Raw genomic sequence first — 22,341 nt, 5'->3', positions numbered from 1 at the left:
TTGTGGTTCAGCAGGTAATGAAGTAGACGCCGGCTGACAATTTCACACCTATCCAGTTGCTTACACATGGATGACACCGTTTTAAATTACATTAAGGCCAGTTCTGAGCTTGTTCTTCAGATAACGACAGAATCTTGTCATGAGTGAAAGGGCGTCTGTCTCTCACAGAAGTATTAAGGCGTCGTAGAATGAGAGAGTTCGAGGGGACTTGAGGAAAAGCCGTAATAATTCTGTTTTAAGTCTTAGCCTCATTTTGTGCTGTTAAAGCACAGTTAGAGGTGGTTGGGCAAGTTGTTATTATTTTTATGAGATGAAAACACCGGGGCGGAGCAGTTAAGAGGCCTGAGTCCAGTCGTGCTGGGAAATTGATCTCAGAGGCCTTATCGCTAATGCCAGCCGGCTGTTTCCACTACCCTAGGCCTGCTCTGCTGCTTTGAGCTAGTCTACTGTGGGCATAATTCCATGTGCATCTTTGAGCACCTCCTCTATGCCAGATGCTGCAGGGAATCCGAAGATGATTAAGGCCTTAAGGATGTTTGGAATCTAAGGGAGGGGAGTTTCTTTCTTTTTTTTTAACATACTCCCTCTGTCCCTCCCTCCCATTCTCCTTCCCTTCTACCCTTCCTTCCTCCTAAACATTTGATGGTTGCTCTGGCCTTGCAAGGTGCTAGGGCTAGGTGTCAATCATTGACAGAACAGGCAAGTTCCCTGCCTTCACAGAACTTACAGTTTTGGCAAGCCAGACCAACATGGAGATGGAAAAGGGAGGTGTTATGAGAGACTTCTGAAAAAATTCCCTTCATGGGGCCTGATACCACCCAACACCACCATGCACTGACTGTTCCTGCTCATGGGAAGACGGACTCTGGTCTTTGTCCCAAGTGGACTCCACAAGGATCTCTGTGCCATTCCCAGAAGATAGACTAGATAATTGCACCAAGGGAAGATAAAATGTAATATGTCAAAATTCCCTGTTAAGATCCCTCTTTGTTTAGAAATGACGCCTGTCTCCTCCTTTGTGTTTCTGTTAACAGTCTTGGTCTCCCAAATGGGGTGCACGAGACAATCTATTGGAGTGCAGGAAGAAAATTCTAGAATATTTACTTATAAATATCATTTAAGTAGTCTTATCCTTTTAAAATGTCTTTAAATTTATAATGTATATATTAGTAGAGTCATCTGTGTATATAATTAGTGAGTAAATATGCATATATGCGTGATGCTTACACAAAACTTTTCTACTGTCCGAGTGTGTGATCAAAAAGTTTGGAGGGCCGGCCCCGTGGCTTAGCGGTTAGGTGCGTGCGCTCCACTGCTGGCGGCCCGGGTTCGGATCCCGGGCGCGCACCACTTCTCGGGCCATGCTGGGGCCGCATCCCACGTGCAGCGGCTGGAAGGATGTGCAGCTATGACATAAAGCTATCTACTGGGGCTTTGGGGGGAAAAATAAAATTAAAAAAAGTTTGGAGATGATGACAATAGCCAACAGGAAGAAGCCTCTTGTCAGTGGGTTGAAGGAAAAAGAATTGAGCTAGGATGTCACCATAGACCCACAGTGTCTGCTCTGCTAATAGAAATAAAAGTGACCAGCAAACTTCTTACCTCTGGGACAGTTACAGGTCATTCTGGCAAGGTCGTTCTTGGCTGTAGACAGATGACACCACCTTTGCCGTCCCTCCTCCCTACCAATGCCACATGGCATGAGCCAGTCTGGGGCACAGGCCATTTGGAAAATTGAAGAACCTCCCCTTTTGGCAGAGGACTAAAGCAGGGGGGGACATGGCTTAGCCCCACCATTTGAAGAAGATAAAGGGAGCATGAGTCCTTCAACCGGACTCTGTCTCAGCAAGATGAAACGATCGAAACTTTGGTTGGCTTCAAGGGGAGACTCATCCCTGATTCCGGCAGATCCTAAAATGGGGAAAAGCCATTCCAGGTCAGTGGAACAGCAGGCATAAGTTCAGAGGCAAAACCCAGCAAAGCCTGCCCAGGCCATGGAGACAGTGGAAGGTAACTGGGAAGGCAGGTTGGGGCAGCGAAGACCAGGTGATAAATCCATGCAAATGGCATGCACCATGGGGGACCCTGGAAGGCTGGGGCAGAACAGGGCTGAGACTGCACAGATTTGAGGAGGGTGTCTTCATCAGCCTGTCTCAGATGCATTTGAGAGGGGCAAGGAGATCACAGGAGGCATGATGACCTGAGTGGCAGATCTTGAAGTCACCTCCAACTCCAGGCAAGATACAACTGAAGTCATCCATAATGAAAAAAATGAGAAGGCACAAACTGAACATCCCAGCTAGCACTGCCAAATGTCTAGCCTTGGTGGACTCCTCTCATGTCCAAGGTTGAGCTGAACATCACCCCTCTGTCAAGCCTCAGGTCCACTGCAACTGCCAGCCATTTCCTCTGGTTTCCTCATCACCAGAACCCCCACCGCACTGCCCTGTCATCGTGTTTCATTCCTGACCCCTGTTCAGCTCATGCCGAGCTCCTGGATGGCAGGGCATGTGTCACAGTCACCCTTGTCCCCATCCAGCTTAGCCTCATGGCAGGCCTGAGGCTAATATTCGTTTAATAATATTAATTTAAACAAATGAACGCCTGAGTCAGATCTAGGAAATAAAAGACTTTGCCTGTTAGTGCATATATGGAAGTTAGTAAGGAAAGCAGAGTTGCAGAGTTGCAAAGACTGAAATTGGGCCACGCTTAGAGAACTTCCCAAATTCTGGTAAACGCCTGACCTCTTTATCAACCCTCACAGCACTGAGAAGCGGTGTGGTCTCCCCAAGGTGGATGCAGGGGGGTTAGTTTGAGCAACAACAGAAGAGAACAGCTCTAGTGAATCAACCTACTTGTGCAACTCATCACATTCGAAAAGTACAGTGGGAATAAAACTTCTCCTTTTCTTTTTCCTGAGAACAATCTCAGTGCCAAGAACCTCCCAAAGAAAGACAGAGATTCCGATGACATATACACTGAGATCCCACTCCAGCTGGAGAATTCAGTTCATCCAGGTGGGCCACTTATCCAACTTTGGAGATCATTCCGGAAATATGAACAACTCCCATTGCTAGAGAAACAATAGGGTCTGATCTCTCCCAGAAGATTTTCATGATTTGCTTATTGTCTTCGCAGAGGTGAAAAGCCAATATTCACAATGTATGTGCTTTTGTTCAGAAGGCAGATCCACAACCTTCACGTACTCATTCATTCAGTGGATAATTATGGATCCTCTCTTTTGGGTGGGCTCCATGCTAGGCTCAATAGTCCTATGTTAGACACGCCCCTGTCTCCCCAAGCTTATGCTCCACTTTGAAAGGAAAGGTAGGCATTTGTATTCAGTGGACCCCCACTATGCACCTTGCGTTGTGCTAGGCAGTCTGAACACATTCTCCTAGGGACCCTCATGACCTAGGAAGGAAGTAGGACTAGTAACACCACTTACGCTCACAGAGAGGCTCAGAAACCTGTGCAAGGTCACACAGCTCCCACACATCCTGAACCCCTCTCTCGCTCTTGACTGCAATATGCATGTGCCCTATTCCTGTGGGACAGGTGAAACTCCAAGGGGTGTTGTGAGGAGGGAGCAATGACTTTTGGTTGGGGGAGGTCTGGGAATACGGATGGACAAGGTGAGCTCTGGGTGGGAGGACACCCCACACAGGTATCGGAAGGGCAGTGGCAAAGTACATGGTGAAGAGGTGGAGGGCGTGTCTAAAGTATAGAAGGGCACAAAAAGTCCCTGTGGCGAATGGGGTGTAGGGGCCTTGAGTGTGGACATTGTCATGAGAAAAGGGTGGAGAACACGCTGTGATGAGCATCAAATGCCAGGAAAAGGGATGAAGGGAGTCCTGTGGGAAACAGGAGACTTGGGCAGATGCTTGAGGAGGATGGAGACGGAGCCTCGGTCTTGTTTGGGGGACGGGGCTGGAATGGTGTGAGGGAAGCACTGGGACCCGGGAAGACCCAATAGGAGGCCAACATAATCATGATGGTGAGCTCGCCTCCAGAGGCCACTGAGCTAGGCTGGGCGGTGTCACTTAGCAGCTGCGTGACCGAGAGCAAGGACGTTAACCCTAGGAGCTCTGGTTTCTTTGGGTGGAGTCTAGACATGCAGAGTAATTGGGAAGAATAAATAGGTACCATAAGCAAGAGCCAAGTTTCTTTCCCGACGTTGCGCAATATTAGCTCCCTTTCCCTTCTTTCTGCCCCTGAACACTACAAACATTTCCGCCACTTTGCACTCGCCATTCGCTTTACCAGATCCCTCTCCCTCCTGCTCTTCACGTTAGTGTCACTCTGGGCTCATTTCAAAACCCTCTTCCAAGGTGAGAGTTCCCCTTCCTGTCCCCATTCCCTCAGCTGCCTTCTGTGCCAACACTGGCTCGTTTCTGTAACTCAGCACTGGAGGAGAGCCCAACACAGAGCAGGTGCTCGACAAATGTTTGTTGAATAAATGATTGATTGAATGAGTGAATTAGTACTTATCCAGCCATGGAAGGGGATGGATCAACTTGGCTCTCAGAGAACTTCTAGCTTGCGTGGATCTTAAGGGCCATATGGTTTAACCTCCCTGGATACAAGAATCTCATCGACAGTTTGTGGCACTACGTACAATGCCTTGCATTCAATACATCCTTACCGAACTTCCCTGCTGAGTGGGTGAACGTACACTTGATTCTCTCCATTGATAGGGAGTTCACTAGTTCTTGAGGTTGTCTTTTTCATCTTCTAACCTTTCCAACATTTATGTAGAAAGAAGGAAAAATACCCTTGAGTAGAACTGGGCATCTGCTAATGCTGGACAAAGCTGTAAACCTGGGGCTTAAATGTCACACTCCTGCCGCCTGACATTGAATCACCTTTACCTCCCAGAACCTGGAGAAACGGGCTTCATATTGCTTGGTTAGGAGGCCTGCCAGCCCCCCAGCTGGGGAACGCCTGGTTCCCAACAACGTTAAGTGAGTAAAGTTAGTTGTTTACACGGTGGAACATTTCATTTCAGTAAGGTGATGACTGCATCCTCACACTCAATTGAGCAATCCTCAGCCCATGGGGGCATCTTGCTAATCTGCCTGTGGAAATTAGCCTGGGCCCTATAACTAATTAACCCACAAAGCCCTCCGGAAATCAGGCGCTTTCTGCACAGATGGACCTGGGTGTCTAAAGCATGGCCCCCTGACACGTTGTCACCCGGCCAGGGCTGACTCCAGACTTGTACTTGAGGTCCTGGTGAAGGCGTCCCTTGCCAAGTGCAGGCTCCGACCTCCACACCATCCCCCTGCTTGGGCCACAGCTCAGGCTTCCAGGCAGCACAGCTGACAGTCTTAGGAACATTTTTCTCGAACTTCCTCTGTTTTCGTTTCTACCACAGGGGTGACAGGGAGGTAGTGACACCTCAAAGCCAGGGGAAGTCAGCAGCCCCCCGGGTCACCGGTCACCCACTGTGAACAGGCAGAGTGGACAGCGCAACCCTGGCCCCCAGGGCTCCAAAATCCGAGCTTCTCCTCCTGCAGCAGCTCGTCCTGCTTGTGGACTGCGCCCTTGAGTGGACACTCACTCTACGGTCCCTGCCTGTCTGCCGTCCACCTTTGCCCTCAGACTCAGATCTTCTTGGGGACCCACTGTATCTTCCCCCAACCCTCCCAAGTCTGTGTTAAGCCAGCAGCTCCTTTATGCCTTGGCTTGTCCCAAGGCTGGCTCCTTTCCTCCTGGGGGTCTCAGCTAACAGCGCCTCCATCGACAGTGCATCCCCTCATGCCACTGACCCCTGTGAGAAGTAGCACCTCCGGACCCCTCCATCACATTGACCCTTTCATCCCTTACAGCTGCCACCATACTCATAGAAGTCTTTATCACATGGTTCCCCCAGAGCAGGCAAGCCCAACGAGGGCAGGGTTTTGCTGGCATTTGTGCATGGCTGAATTCCAGTGCCCGGAACAGGCTCAATAAAGTTTTATTGACTACGTGATTGAATGAGGGAATGAATTGAGTCTAACTCAGACTAGATTCTCAGTAAACGTTTTTTGAAAAGTGGCCACAAAGCTCCTGCCTTCTGGCTATTGGTCCAAACCTCTTTCACTTCGCTGTGTGAATTTGGGGGGAAAAACTCCACTTCTGTGCATTTCTGCCCATCTGCTCTTCCCCGTCTAGGCAACCTGCCCACTCAGTCTTGCACAACATTTCCTCTGTACCTTCCCAGGGTGCCCCGCGCAGAGCAGAGCGGGTAATTTCACAAGCTGTCTGAGGAAGCATCTCTCTAGTACAGAGTTCCTTCTAAATTTAGAAGCAGCTCTGATGTTTTTAATACATCTTCGATAACGACACTGAGTGGGGTTTCTAGATGACTGTCCCCCGGTGGCCGTGTCAGCCCCGCTGGGGTGGGGCCGCACGTCACCAGCCTGAGACACTGGCCCTGGCTCTGCTTCGGGACCAGCTGTGTGATTCTGAGCAAGTCAGTGAACACTCTGCCCTGTCGTCTCTGTGAAGTGGTCGACCAGGGCTCTCAGGGGGTCCCCCAGCGTGGTCATCTGCATCTCCAGCTCAAGCATTGACATTCCGGCAGCTTCTACCTCTGCCACTAATAAGCCCTCAGGCCCCATGTGCCTGGGTTTTCCTGGTTGAGACTCACAAGCTGTGCATAGGGAACTATATATTATTATTTTCAAAAATTTTAAACCCATCTAAAAGTTGAAATAGTACAATGCACATATGCCCTTCTCCTGGAGTCACCAAGCATTAACATTTTGCCACATTTGCTTTCTGTCTCCCTCATTTTCTCTCTTTCTCTTTATTTATATTTATATTTTATATATTTTTTTCTTTTAGTGAACCATTTGGAAGCTATAGATGTCATCGCACTTGACCTCCAAATACATCAGCATGTATCTCCTAAGAGAGTCTGCCACATAACCACGATAGCATGACCATACCCAAGAAAATTCTCATTGACACAATATCACCTAATATACAGTATGTATTTGAATATACCCTACCCCACCTCTACCCCAACAATGTTCTTTCCAGTCCTTTTCCCTAGATCCAGGATCCAGTCAAGCATCGCACATTGCATTCAGCTGCCATGTTCTCTGAGTCAACTTTAATCTAGCTCCTGGGCGGAGCTGACTATTTTTCATGATCTTTCTAGTGTCTTCTGGCTGTAACACAGTGGAGGGGTGGTGTGTCTCACCCAGGAAGGCTGGTGGGCAGCTCCTTTCTGTAAAGGGGCTTTCATGCCCGCTACTTCAAGGCTCTGCAATTAAAAACTAGTCGACGGCAGAGCCGGGGCCAGAAGCCGTGCTCCGGGGTCCAGCCGGCAGTGACATAAGGAAGCGGTAATAATCGGGAAACTGAGAAAAGGGAAGCTGCAGCTCTGAGCCCCAGGCTCTGTGGACCCAGTGAGCTCCGGGGCTGTGTGAAAACAGCCTCTCAGCCTCCTCTGCCTTCTAATTAGAGTCTCAGCCTCTGAATGTCCTAGTGTGACCTGGACATTTAGAATCAAGCTGCCCGTATTCCCCAGTGTTTTGTAAGAAACTGAATCATGCTGCTATCTTCCCTGTCCTTACAGAGAGAAGACTGCTTAGAGTGGTTACTGAAAACAGGAACCTGCCCTCCTGCGAGTCCCGCGCCTTCCTCGTTTCTAGCAGAGGAAGTGTAAGGCCAGTTTAGCAACTGCTGTTCTTCTTGATAGCATGGGCTTCTCTCCACCCATAGGAGGCCTGGCTGCGCGCTCACTCCGCCAGAGCAGAAGCAGCTGATGGAGAGGCGGCCACTGTGCTCCTGACAACCCCTCCTCAGCTACTCCCAGGGGAGACCATGCCCAGCTTTTGAAGGTACCTTGGGAGCCATGGCGGGGGCTGGACGGGGAGAGACTTCAGGACCCCCCAGACACACAGCTGGCAGGGGGTTGACTTTCTGGAGACAGAAGTCCTTCTTGAGAACAGGCAGAGCTATGTCTCAAATGAGGCCCAGCACCTGACACGGTGGCCGCACAGCCGGCTGCTCAGAGAACATTTGATGCATCATTATGTGGCAAGAGGGGCTGGGAGAGCTTGGGCCAGACACATTCCTGCCAGAGGAGATTTTCCAGCTACAGAGCGGCCTGGCACATAGCAGGCTTCTCACTAAGGACGCTACTGCTTGCTCTCAGACTTCCCAGCTGTGTGACCCTGGGCAAGTCATTTACCCCCCTCCCGGCTTCATTTTCTCCTCTGTGAAGCGGAAATGATGGTACCCAATTCACACAGGTGTTGGGCAGGTTAAATGAGCTAGCATAAGCAGAGCACCCAGACCAGTTTCAGATGCATAGTAGGTGCTCAATAAATCCTACCAGCAGGGAGTCAGGACTTCTAATAGTGCCAACGGATCACAACAGTGCTGCTAGGAGTTTGGGGGTGTGGATCTTCTTTGGGACGATGTCAACAATAATCGATAATAACCAAAGTAGGTGGCATGTGTATGGGGCAGGGATAGGATTAAAGGAAAGGCAGAGGGAGGGATATAAATTCTGAAAACATAAAACGTTAGTATTGGGAAAGGTTTTGGAGAACTAGAATTCGCTAAGGAACGGTGCACACTCCGCATTCTTTTAGGTGCCTACGTATCCAGAGAGCCTGGTGTCAGGGACATGGCCTGGGCTTCAGCCTCAGGATGTCCTGAATTGGGGCCGTGTGTGCAGATGTAGAGGGAAAGAGTCTGCCATGCTGAGTGGAAGGGAGGGGTGAAAAGTTATTTTTGTGCTATCCTCAGAACAATCCCGTAAGATTATGATTATTATTTGCCTTTGACAAATGAGAAAATGAGGCTCAGAGAGATTAAGTGAATCGTCCAAGTCACACAGCTGGGGAGAGGCTCTAGGGGCTCCAAGGGCTGAGGTGAGGAGAGACAGCCTCAGCGAGAGCAAGTGTGCGAAGGACAACGGCGTGTATCGGAAGCAGTGCACTTCACTTTAGGAGAAATACACCCCATAGTCCGTGGGCTGTCTTCTGTGGTTTGCTATGAGATGCTGAGCTGCAAGTCTATAAACTGGGCTGTGGTCCTTCTAAAACTGACAAAGTAAGCCCAAATCAAAGTTCTGGCAAAATCTGTTGCAATTTTATTCTCCAGTTAGAAGAATGCTATTCAAGAGTGCTAATATGCTCTTAAAAACATAATAATAATAATATAAAAAAACCTATGGAATAGACAGACTGAAATCTGTTTAGACTCCTGCATCTTAAACAGATCTAGAATTAGGGCAGCAAGACCGTGGAAAGCCATTGTTCGAATCAGCTACAGCTGGGTCAACATTCTAGGGCAGCCACCTAGGAATGTGTGATTCTGAGCAAATCATTTTGCCTCTCTAAGTGTTATAGGAGGCAGACCAGCTTTCTCATGTGTTTGTAAGAAGTTTAGATAATATACAATATGGAGGAGATGTTAAATACTAAATAGCAGCTATTAATATCATTCCTAACCCAGACAATTGGAGTACATCGTGTCCCTTGGGTATTCCAAGGCAGTAGATGGTAATAGGCAGTGTTAATATGATGCATCAAACTGAATAGCTGATGGGCTGGACACTCCTTCTCGATTTTTCTGAATGCTTATTTCTTCTTGTTCCTCCATCTCACATAAATGAAACAGATAGGGGTAGATTTGCATTGCAGCAAACTGAAATCATTTTCCTAAGACAGAAAAAATTTCCCCACTCTGAATATCCAGAGCTGGCAATATGTTTCCAAGGGGAGTGTGTCTTTTGTAAAGACTTAAAAGTTATTCATTCCAGTAAACCCCAATCAGCTTCCCGCATTAATAGATGCTACTGGTTTTTAATTTTTATCTGACATTCAGCAAGAATTTATTTCCTCCAGCTCTGAGAGCTTAAAATTCTCATTAAGGATTTCCAGCTTGTCATGCCAGACTATTTGGTTCTTGTCAGCAATCTGAGGGCCCTGTTAGTACATCCATCCATCCATCCATCCATCCACCCATCCATCCATCCATCCATCCCTCCATCCACCCATCCATTCCTCCATCCATCCCTCCATCCATCTATCCCTCCATCCATCCATCCCTCCATCCACCCATCCATCCCTCCATCCATCTATCCCTCCATCCATCCATCCCTCCAACCCCTCCCTCCATCCATCCATCCATCCATCCATCCATCCATCCATCGCTCTATCCATTCCCCCATCCGTCCATCCATCCATCCATCCTTCCATCCCTCCATCCATCCCTCCATCCATCCATCCATCCCTCCATCCATCCATCCATCCATCCCTTCCCTTAATAAATGCATTGAGTTCATACCATGTGACTGACTTCCCCCCTCCCTCACCTCCCTAAGAGTTCCAAAGGAAATAAGTACACTATGTCCAAACCACTTCCTCCCATCTGAGAACCACGGTGGGGTGGGAGCTTATTTCATTACGGTAACTCAAGCTACAGATAGAAATTGTGGGGCCTCTCAAAGGCTCAGTGCCTCACTTTTGTTGTCAAAGAGCTTTGCAAAGTCACACTTCCCTCCTTGGCACCTTCTATGCAGCTGAGACCAGGCTGGAGGACTTGGGCGAAAGCTGGGGAGACTCAAAGAGGTAGTGGGAGTTGTCCTCCCGATTGTCCTTAGGGGAATGACCACCATGAGGGGCTCAGGCTGCCCCTGGAAGCACAGCACTGCCTGCATACACTGTGCCAGGCATCTTACAGACAACACCTTCAGCCACTCAACTGAATTAAGTGAGCACTTCCTATGTGCCAGGCACCTGTGAGGTATAGGTTTTCCATTGAGGAATATAACATACCTGGACTGTGTTCTCAGGAAATTTACAGCCTGGGAGTGAGTGTGGGTAATACACACATAAAGAAACAAATACAGTATGATGAATTGTGGTGTGTACCATGAAGGGAACAGCCAGAGCCCAGGACACAGAGCAGAGGGGAACCAGTTTGGTCGGTGAAGTCTGTTAAATTTAATTCTCACATTAACTCTGGGAGGTAGCCATGCTCCTTCCCAATTTACAAATGTGCCATCTCCCCTCCCCCTCCCTCACCCCCACGCCGTCCAAGTCACAGGGACAATCAGCTTAAAACTTACATCCTCAGGACAGAAATTCCAAGCATCCAGAGTGTCAGGACCAATGCTCGTGCTGTGCCTCTCCTGGGCACACTGTTTCTTCAACTGTCATCTAGTCCTTTTTATTTCCTTCTGGAACATCTACTGTGTTCCAGCCATGGGTAAAAACAGATCTGATCTCTGTGTCTTCACTGCACTTACAGTCATTCATCAAACAGTCACATAAATGATTGTGAAAATTATAATCCCCTTCAAGGACAATGCAGGTTCCTGGGGAGGTGAGGATGGAATGCGAGCTGAACAGAGGGTAGCTCAGCGGTCCTCAGCCCCAGCATCTGTGTGTTTGACAAGTGACTCACAGTGAGGGGCCGGGACCCCAGAGCAGGAGGCTCAGCATATGCAAATGCTGTTATTAGGCAAAATATCAATTTCCATCTCGCTCAGTAAGCGTATGAGCCATGCTGGTGATTCATGTGTGTGAATAAAAAGAACACTAAACCTTTCTGGGAAATGTGATGTAACAGAGAAATCACTAACCTTTCAATCCCTGAGCCCAATGTCCAGACAACCTTTAGCATCTCCACGCCAGTCTCCATCTACCTCCTTCTCCTAATGAATCCCGCATTTCCCTAGTATCCATATTTGAAATGAAAAGAACAAGCTATTTCAAATTTACTGTTTTCCCAATCTGTATAATTGTATATTTGTGTAATCTAATAACAAAATAGCTGTCTTTATGACTATTTTTTCATCATCAGTGTTTATCATGTCATCCATCTTATAGGATATAATATATCCTGTATACGTATTATACACCAGCCCTGTGTATTGGGGGGCCTCTGAAAAGCTGATCTAGAAAAGAAAGAGATTGGGGGAGTTTTTTACTTTTTATTTCAATAAGATGTTAAAGCCATGTCAGGAATGACTTTGCTGACACCACTTCACACCAACTCCCTCCCGGTGGGTCTGGGCCTCGAAGGCACTCGCTTGTGGCATATGTACTGTCAGTAGAGAGGGGAGCCACACTGACCACGAAATGTGCTCAGCCTGTGACACCTGCTCTCTCTGATCCTTACTTGTGAAAACCTAGCAAGCAGATATGGCTATGTAAAATTTTAAAATAAAAACAAATCAGCAGACAACAATGGAAAGAGGTTTAGTGACTTAATAAGCGATGACATTGAAATGTGCGTCAGCACCAACTGGTTCCAAATCTGGCTTCTTCCTCTGACATCCTACAATGACGGTAAAATGTCTTACAGGATGCACCCATCCTAATGGGGTCTTGGGGCTAAGCCGAGCCTCCCTGTCAGCCTGAGAGTATATGAGACCCCCTCCGGGCACTCAAGGGGAGACGGGCCAGAACACAGGCTCACAGACACGTGGCTCAGGACCCCTTGTGGCAGACAGAGTGCTGGACAGGGTGTCATGATGCTTATCCACATTCACTGACTCACCTTGAGCAGGTTGCTTGGCTTCTCAGAGCACTTTCTTTGTAACATGAGGCATCAAATTGCTACTTTTTAATCCGTGCTTTACATTATCCCGGGACTGGGGTAGTCCCATCAGGAGGAGTGGGTGAGCAAGAATGCTGAACCCCCAGCCCCCAACCAGCAGCGTGCTTTTATATATTTCACATATTGAGCTTCTGGGGAAACTTTCTTAAAACAGATTTCAACAAGCAGGTTTGAGATATCCTGGATGCGAGGATGCTAAGGTCTCCTCCAAGCAGCCCTTTGAGGCTCTGATTTCGAGTCAGGCAGGAGGAGAAGGCAGAAGTGGTGTGTGTGCCCTTTTGTGCCGGCTGCCTGCTCCCCATCGGTCCTGCCTACCCCGCGCCCTCCTTCGCCGTGCAGGGAAAGGAGAACAAGGTGGGGGTGGGGGTCGGCAGGGACTGGCCTGCAGCTGCACCCGCCCGAGAGGAGAGCCGGGAACAATGTGGGTCACAGGGCAGGCGCACCTGTCGAGCTAGGTCAGGATGTGGTGGGGTGCCCCCGGAAATCCTGTGAGATCCTTAGCAGGGAAATCAACCAATGCTAAGCCCCTGTCCCAGCTCTTAATGTGCCTGGTGCAGAGTGTCAGACCACAGGCAGCTCTGAGCAGGTCCCAAGTCAACTGGGCGGGTACCAGGTACCAGTCACGGTGGGGGGATAATTGATGTAAAAGGCCATTGTCTGGCCCAACACTTTCCCCGTCATGTATGAGGGCCCTGAGACCTAAGGAGGGGAAGAGACTTGCTCAAGCTTGCACAATGAGTTAACCGGCCACCCAATACCCCCATGGGATCCAGCTTTGGTAAATTTTTAGCCATCTTATCTTACCAAAATTATCTCTGCTTTAGATATCACCTGTAATTTAATCCTCAAAACAACTGCTCAGGGCATGTATCTGTATCTCAAATTTACGGATTTGAAAATCGAGGCTCAGAGAAGTGCAGTGACTTGCCAGAGGACACACAGCCCGTAGGTCGGGAGCTAGAATCTGAACTCAGGCTTGTCTGCTTTGAAAATCCCCTTTTCAAGACTCCCTTATTCTCTCCCAGCTCTGCTTCTGACTGTAAACGCAATTCAGGCACACGGGAGGAAATCGGGAGATTTTAGAAAGGTGGAAAGAAGAAATCGATAAACTCACCTGTAAAATCACCACCCAGAGAAAGCCCTAGGAAATATCCTGGAAATAATTTCCATTAATATTTTTCTACATATATGCATATGCATGTTAAAGTTTTATAAAGTTGGGAGAGTATAGGCACAGCTAATTTTGGGGGTTTTTTTTCTTCTTTTTTTTTTTTTTTCTTTTTTGCCCCTCAGCATTAACAGTTCTTTAAAATAATGCTATGAAATGCTGGAAAAAATTCTATACAATTCACTCCAGCCCTTTTGACCACACTAGGCCACCTAAGAGAGGCCATGGCAGCTGAGACCTGAGCAAACCTTAACTGGCCTCTCTCTCCTGTCCCTTCTGCTCCCCCCAGCCAGATCCCCAGACCTGGGCTTCCAAACATTGCCACCTGAGATCCAAGAGACCCCTCGGGACCTCCGTGTCTCTTGCACTGAAGTTTCACCCAAAAGTTTATGGCCCCTGAAGTTTGCTCTGATGACTTTAAAAAATCACTTTTCGGTTGCAGTCTTAAACTGAACCAAGAAAGCAGGACAGCATTTCAGTGGTTGAAAGCACAAGCTTTGGAGTCAGGCAGACCTGGTTTGAACCCTTGCTTTCCCTCTTACTAGTCATATAACTTTGCACAAGTTACTCATTTCATCTCATCTGTAAAGTGGGGGTATTGTGAGCAACCGGGGTATGACGGCCATAAAATGCTTAGCCCGGTGCCTGGCAGAGGGTAAGCGCTGATCAACCACGGTTGTCGGGGGGGGAGTTCTGGTGATTACTGCTGCTGTTGGGGTTCGGATATGGTGGACAGTGAGGGGCCCCACTTAAGGCATCATGCTCCCACACCTTAGAAGCAGGTCATGTGAATGGGCTTACAGCTGTCCCACTATGTGCAAGAAGTTTCTAAGGCCAAAGGGAAGGCTGCATCCCTAAGTAGGTTTTATATTAATTCCCACTGTCACCGAGGTTTTCCAGCTATTCCTGGTTTTTCTACAGAGTCTAGACCTGCTTCCCTTGGCCAGGGCTCCTCAAGCTCTCCCACCGTGGCATGCTATGAAGAGGTTCAGGCAACCTTCCTTTCTAACAGCGAGGCCTGGCTTTTAGAAGCAGAAAGAGGATAAAGCACATAGAACTGTTCTGGGATGCTGCCCCGGGAATGGAAGGTTCTGAGAAGCCTGAACCCCTGTGTTTATAAGACAGTGCAGAGCATGCGATAAAAGCATCCCTGATCTAGTCAAACAGAAACCTGGCTGGAGAAGGCACATCCTGCATTCCTGACAGCAACCCCCCGCAGGTGTGACCTCTCCATGCTGTGGGTCCGCTCAAATGGCAGCCAGCCATTCACGGACCAGAGTTCCTAGGTGATCTCTCTTCTTCCCTGTGGAGAGAGAGTAGCACGGCCCCAGAGAAAGGACATGGGTTCTGAAGTCAGGAGAGATACGTGAGCACCCTGCATCCCTGCATCCCTGCATCCCTGAATCCTTGCTCTGGGAGCAGGGGATGACCTCCACACCAAGAAGGTGAAGGATGAATATCTGCCTCCCAGGGATGCTGGGAAGATTAAATGCAATGGTGTCTGCTAATTGCCCAGCAGAAGGTGGGTGTAGAACACAGATGAATGGCCTTCCCTTGATCCTGAAGAACATAAAGACAAGGTTTGGATCCTGTCTACTGGGACTTTATAAGAAAGTGATGATGGTTCTTTTCTCTTACTAATAATTTTCAAAAAGCCATTGAGTCTTGATTGCTAGAATTAAAAGGGGTTAAGTGCCTCTCTTTGGGGATCATCTTTTCCACTCATGTCATTTTTCAGAAGAGTAAACTGAGGCCCAAGGTCATGCAAAGAAGACAGCATTGGTCCAAAGACTGGGGGGAACATCAGAGGCAAACGCCAGTTCGGATCCTTTGACATCACAAAGAAAAGAGAGAAAGAAATCAAGCATTTTCAGAGCCAACGTTAATGAACTCATTTCTCTTTTGCCCTCTTCTTATTATTCCTAGAAGCAATTATGTCTCTCATACCCTCTCTCCCACCTCCAGCCACCGCATAAAACTGTCACAGATTAAATCAAATTGCTCAGTCGGTTCATCAGGGAGACTCCAGCTCTCATTCTCTGGGGGCATTTCACTCTTCTCAAATAAAAAAAAAAAGATAAGTTAACTCCTTCCTGGAGACTAGAGGAAGCCAGTGAGCAGACCACTAAGGGGCTGTTGAGAGCTGATGGGTTTTCTGAACCGCGCAGGGCATGATGGGCTGTAGCCCGGCCCCAGCGCCTGCTCTCAGCGTGCACACACCGACCTACCAGACAGAAACAGGGAGAGGGCTGTGCCAAAGCAGAAGAATCCAGGCTCCTAGGATCTACTCCACCTTTCTCATCTCGAGACCCTGGGTATGTTTCTTTTCTTGGATGGACCTCAGTTTTCCCATCTGAAAAATGCAAGTTTCAAGTGTCTTTTTTTTCCTGTACTGGATTCCATGAATCCCCACAAATAGCACATGAATGTTTGAGAAGAATTCTAAAGTCATTGGGAAGAGGGGTGAAGTTGGAATTCACTTTGATAGATAACCAAGTCTTTTCATGACGAGTTTTCTAGAATTGCGATGTAAGGGAAGGGATGAGATGGATGTGAGGGCCAGCTGGAGGTTGTTTCTTGGAAACAGCTCAGAGGAAAAAGATGGAGGGAGGGGGAAGGCTCGGACAGGCCGGAGGCAAGGGGCACCTGGGATGTCTGGAGGGGTGGGAGTTGATACTCCAAGCGGGCGCTCTGGGGCAGGGTTAAAGGCATAATCTCTGGTGTTTAATTGATCCTTGATGCCAAGTGTCAGACTCCAGGGAACAGAATGGCATGGTTAGAGGAGTCAAGTGACAGCACAGTGCTCTGCAGTGTGGGGACACTTGAGAAACTGAGGGGCTGAAGCCAGTGCACAGGTTTCAGAGTTCTCTCTGCATGGGAGGCCTGCCAGGGCCTCTCCTCAGCCTGCCTGAGAGCTTTCTCCAGAAGCCCAAAGGCCTTGGCAATGACAGATGGGAAGGCTGAGGGACTGGGGTGACTAGTGGGCTCCAGGAAGGCATGTGGAGCAGGACAGAGGTGGCGGGAGGCCTCAGTGGGACATCTGCGTAGACCACACGGGGTGCCAGCACCTCAGAGTCAGAGGCCACTTGATTTGCTCCTTCCCTGCCCATGTCTAAGGTGAGGCCTCAGAGGTGGCTGCTTCCCCTGTCAGCAGGTGGGGTCACATGGACCTGCCTTTCTCGGGGTGCCAGCTCAGGGCCCAGCAGGGAGACGCTCCTTAGGTGTCTGCTGAACTGCAGGGAATGAGGCTTCCAGCCACTCCACCAGGCATGGTTTTTCAAGCACTTTTTTGGAGCACGTTTTCTCGAATGCCTACGCTAGGCTGGGTGTTAGGGACAGAGACAACTTGTCCCTGCCCCCTGGAACCAAGGTGATGCTGTTAAAGACTGCCCAGCCTGCCCAGCCTGCAGGAAAGGCCCTGCCAGGGTCAAAGGCGTCCCCTTAGCTGTATATGGGGCAGAGGGGGCGAGATGGAGAAAGAAGGGCCGGGCCTCACATCGGGAGGGGCCTCACCCTCAGACATCCCCATGGTTTCCCATCATGAAGACCAACCTGATTGAAGAGGACCCGGGATTCTTAACTTTGAACATATGGCCCATTCAGCCACACCTTCTGTGGTGCATTATGAGTTTATAGTCTGTTGCAAAGCCTCTAATTATCTTGGGAACAGCACGGTTATATAACAATCTATTAGTTTGACTTATAACTGATGAACTTTTCATGTAAATATTTAAAATATATTAACTTTCAAAAAACACTCATTTTGGTTTCCCCTGTTTCCTAATATACTAGGTATCCCATCTCACTCCCCCTCTGCCCAAAATTAGGAAGTGGCGCACACCTCCCTCAACCTCTGAAAGGCCTTGCTCTGAGAGCACAGATCTGTCCAGAATCTGAATGTTTAGTACAAAGAGGAAGAATTTAATGCCAGGGTGGCGGTTGGATGGGCTGACTTTTGGACCATTTCAAACTCCTAAGGCCTTGATCCTAAACTGCAGACAAAGAATGGGGTGGGGTGCAAGTTTCTAGTTGGGCTGAACACCCCCTGGGGGAACCTGCCTCATCAGTTCTCCTCTGTGTCCCCACGAGACACAAACAGCTCTGTCTATGGGTGTGGCCTTCTTCTCTGTGCCTCTAGCAGCCTGGGAGGACACTTTCATTCTGTAATCACTTAAGCCCCTTTCTGAAATACTTGTATGAAGCCCCAGAATTCATGCTTTTATCACTATGGGCAATCAGAAAATAGACTGTAGATGGCAATAACTAAAACGGATTTTAAGCCAGGCCATGTTCTAAGTGCTCCACGCGCTTTATCTGTTAATTTTGCAGCCACAACCCAATGTTGTTTGATTATTATTCCCCAAAACAGACAGGAGAAGGTCAACAACTTGCCCAAGGTCACCTAGCTTGGACGCACAGACCCAGAATTTGAACCACTATGGAACAAAGCGGAGACATAGCATCAGCAGTTCCAATCCCGGCCCCACGGTTACGTGCCGTGTGACCTTAGCAAGTCCCTTACCCTCTCTGAGACTCAAGTTTCCTTCACTGCAACATGGGGTTAGGGGTGCAGGGACTACACCATAATCAAGAGTAACAGCAGATGCACAAGGGCAGCAGGGGCACGTGACTTGTTCTGCAAACATATGGCATTGTTATGGAGTTTCCCTTTTTCGCTGTTTGTGAGAGCATGTTGAGAAACTCCAACAGAAGAGGGAAAGTTGAAACAGGAAGTACCCTCTCCTCACCCCCTTAACTCCATTTTAAGTGCCCCCAATTCCCGGTGCAGGGAGTTGAGGGCCGGGCTCATGGGAGGAGAGACCCGACGAGGCCATGTGAACTGCCACTCATCGCTCACACAAACACTGCTGCTCACTGTCAGCCAGCGTGCGCAGGAATGGAAACTTTCGCCACCAACAGCGTTAGCTAGCAACTTCCCTCTCTGTGGTTTTTCTCTGTCATTCCCTTGATAAAAGAACTAGAGCTGCGTAAATATAACCAACATTCACGAGGCTCATCTTCACCTAAAAACACCCGCCTTTCAAGGAGCGAGCTGCCTGAAAAATGATGCACGATGTGCTCTAAACTGGGTCATTCTCCACCCCGAGGGCTCGGCGCGCAGTTGACTTTCTGTGTGTATCCCCCGTGCCATAGGCTTCGAGCATCTTCGACAGTCCAGAGAGAGAGAGAGATGGGAAACAGCATGAGATCCACTCCGGCGCCTCCCGAGAGGCCTCTGCCCAACCCCGATGGTAAGTCTGGCTTCTTTGGCGGATGCTTAACTCCATCCCACGAGAGTCTGGGGCGAAGATGGGGTGATGGGGGATACTGCTCACTGTGGAAACAGGGCAGTGGGTACATAGGGCTTCATTATACTGGTCTCTCTCGCTTTGCTTGTAGTTAACATTTTCATAATTAAGTGTTAAAAAAGATTGAGCCATCGTGCCCTGGAAGGATGCTGATTCGCTAGGATTTTGTGATGAATCTTCCAGAGCAGCTGGTTCAATCCCTTTATTTTATAGGTGGGGAAACTGAGGCCCACAAAGGGAATGTAGTTTGTCTCGTTAGCTGTTTGTAGAGTCGTATTTCCCACCCGGGCCAGTCTGATTCTGAAACCTAGGCTCTTGCTTACTGCACCCTGCCAGCGGGTGATATGATTTATGCTGGGTATAGAATATCAGCACAGCTCTGCATGGCTTTTTTGGTGAAACGTCACAAAGCCAGACTTGAGCCTTAGGAAATCTTCCTGAAAATAACAGGATCCTTGTGCTCCGCTGGTAGCATCACAGGGTTCAGGCGTTCTAGGGGGATGGCATAATGTCACAGGTTAATCAGTGATGACAAAAGTCAGCTTTTTCTGGAGATGCCAGGTTGAGCCAGACTCCTGAAGCTACAGAGCTCTTCGGGGCTTGGCCAGGGAGCTGGCGGAGGGCATCAGCGGTTCAGGGGCCAGTGGTACTGGTTGCCTTGAACACACTGGCCCCTATTTCCTAGTCAGGGCATTGGCGGGTGCACTGTGTAGGTCCTCTAGGGAGTTGGGAAGGGGATGGTGAGGAGGTCAAGTGACTCGTCCGTGTTCCCCAGGTGAGTCATGGGGAACCTTGGGACACTTCTGCCTTCCCCCTTACGTCACAGTGCTCAGGGCCCGAGCTCCCTCTCCTGACAGGGGTGACTAAGCCTGATTCCCCATGCCCCCTGCACAGTGCACTGGGCAAATTTCACATGCACAGGTGGCCACCATAGTCAGCTGAGCTGCAACTCAGCATCGGAGTGGACAGAGCCAGGCTCCCACCCTGCCTCTGTGTACTGCTTATTCCACGATTTCTGTGGCCCCTTAAAAAGAAGCCTTCCCACTTCCTCCCAAACAGAGACACCCAGCTTAGGCATGGTCGCAGGGCCCCTCAGATGCCCTGACGTGAACACACAGAGACCTGCTGCCCTACTGCCCGCTCAAGTCAGATGCAGGGCAACTCCAGGGGCTCTCCTTTCTAGCCCAGTACCTCCCCTCCCCAAACCTCAGGTGGAAAAGGACAAAGGGGAGGGAAGCGCGTGCTAGGAGGAGCGGAGTGTGTAGTGGGGCCCTTGACCTCGCATTTAAAGCTCAGAATTGTGCAGCTGTGCAGAGTGGCCCCCCCCTGCTGCCGCCGGGAGAGCCCAGGCCACTTCTCCCGCCTTCTCCAAACCAGCTCAAGTCATAGCCTCCTCCTCCCGTCACAGCCACTTCTAGAAAGCTGACACTGTAATGCCCAGGGCCCGGGCCGGCTCAGGAGGCCCTCGTCCACCGAATCCATCTTGTACTGTCACCTCTCACCCTGGGGCCGGGGGGTGGCATGCTTGAGCAAACCCCATGAAAACACGGGCCTCCTAGGACTTGCCCATTTGCCTTTATTTTTTAAATGCAAATAGTCATAAAGTAAGTTTCTCTTTTTCCACTGTGTGGGTGGGAGGTCACCTCTAGAAAGGAGGTGGAGGGGTCTCCCCACCCCTCCACCCCCGGCGAAGAGAATTCCCCAGGTGGTACCCAGTTGTGATCCAAGCAACCACATCAAGCCCTGGCGGGTGGCTTCTCCATCCCCCACCCCTGAAAAGTTTCCCTTCTGATCAGTCCCAACTTGATTTCCTCTTTTCTCTGACACCTACTTGAATAAGGAGAAGGTGGTGCAGATGATGCTGCACTAATGAGCCTCTCTTTGGCTTTTCACAGGACGAGCACCTTCTCAGCTAACGCTCACGCTTACTCATGTAGCTAGTCTCAGATGCCTAGGAGGTGGTACAGTGCAGGGAGCTGGTTGCTTTAGGCCGACACACAATTGGAGCTTCCTCTGACTTTAACATGAGTGGTGCAGAGTAAAAAGCACCAAAGGCGCCAGCCCTGTGCGGGGATGGGCAAGAGGCCAACCTGTGGACTTTTCTGAGCTTTTAGATCATTATTCCTCCAAACCAGGACTGTGAATGCCTTGGAAGGCAGCTTTGCCCATCTGTTTTCTCCTAACCTAAGCTTTCCAGAACATTCCTGATTAGTCTAGTCCCTAGAGACTAATATCACAAAACCCACAGAGAGAGCAGGACTTGATGGAAACAGGGCAGGTCTCATAGGCAAATGGCCTTGTTGAGTTTCTGGTGCTGTCCCCTGGGAGCTGTATGACCTTGTGTAAGTTCCTCGGGCTCCCACGGGGGCTGGGGGGACTCAGTTCTCAGAGGAGATCAGAACAATCCCTCCCTCCCAGCAATCACATAGCACAAAGTAGCTACCTGATAAATGTGGGTGGAATTCCTTTTTTTTTTTTAACTCCATTTGGGGTTATCTCATTGTACTGGGTTATGTCTAAATGGCCATCCCCCAAAAAGTTTTAAAGTGGTAAAATTGGGGATTCCATGACTTGTTTCCAAATCATCCCAAATAGCTCACTTTCTCTATAATTCTACAAATATTTCGGATTCCTCCTCTGTGCCAGACATAGGCAGTACAGAACTGAACAAGACCTAGGGAATGCCCATGTAGCGGGAAATAGCATATTTCCACCTTAGAATGAGAATTCAGTTACATTGCTGTGACCTTTTTCCTCTCTTCCTTTCGCACCTCCTTATCACCCTGACCTAAAGTGAGATCTTCCTGGCAGAGGTCGTAGTGCAAACCCAGACACTGTTCAGACCCCTGTCTGTACAAGGATGGAAATAATGCTAAGCCGTGCTTTACATAGCATCGAGGGTGCTGCCCCATGGAAAGATGGGGTGGGCGTGGCTCTGGAGAGGAAGAAGGGGGCAGGGAAGTCTCAGACCCAGTCTGGAACTTCTCAGTGAGTGGTCCTTAGAGCACCTGCATCAGATCCCCTGGGAAGTCATCAAAAATGCAGATTCCTGGGCCCCACCCCAGACCGGCTCATCAGAATCCGGTGACTGTGGGTGGTGGCAGCATGCCTATTTTCTTACAAGCTCCCTGGTGCATCTTAAGCCCCCTAAAACTTGCAGACCACAGGCCTAGCTGTTAGCCCTGCCCCTACACTAGCAATCAACGAGAGATGAGAGAAGTCAATCTGTGTCCTTGGTATCTCTCTCTTCTCACTTATAAAGTGGGGATAATTAGAGTTACTTGCTTG

At 49.2% G+C, this 22,341-nt stretch overlaps 2 protein-coding genes across 3 annotated transcripts in view; one reads left to right on the top strand and one right to left on the bottom strand.

The window, feature by feature from the left end:
• Positions 1-22,341, bottom strand: part of TG (thyroglobulin) — a 256,521-nt gene that overhangs the window by 54,296 nt on the left and 179,884 nt on the right. The gene's annotated exons all lie outside the window — the stretch shown is intronic.
• The window catches only part of SLA (Src like adaptor), a 34,040-nt gene continuing 19,360 nt past the window's right edge, over positions 7,662-22,341 (top strand). The window contains exons 1-2 of one of the 2 annotated variants that reach the window (XM_058564966.1): positions 7,662-7,835; positions 18,899-18,996. In XM_058564966.1, the coding sequence (XP_058420949.1) occupies positions 18,936-18,996 (61 nt within the window). In that variant the 5' untranslated portion in view covers positions 7,662-7,835; positions 18,899-18,935. Of the gene's footprint in view, positions 7,836-18,667; positions 18,997-22,341 lie in introns of those variants that run through there. The other variant, XM_058564965.1, reaches the window with a different exon arrangement.

Source organism: Diceros bicornis, chromosome 21 (genome assembly GCF_020826845.1).
Source record: "Diceros bicornis minor isolate mBicDic1 chromosome 21, mDicBic1.mat.cur, whole genome shotgun sequence".
NCBI classification, from domain to species: domain Eukaryota; kingdom Metazoa; phylum Chordata; class Mammalia; order Perissodactyla; family Rhinocerotidae; genus Diceros; species Diceros bicornis.
This window is presented reverse-complemented; position numbering and strand designations above follow the sequence as displayed.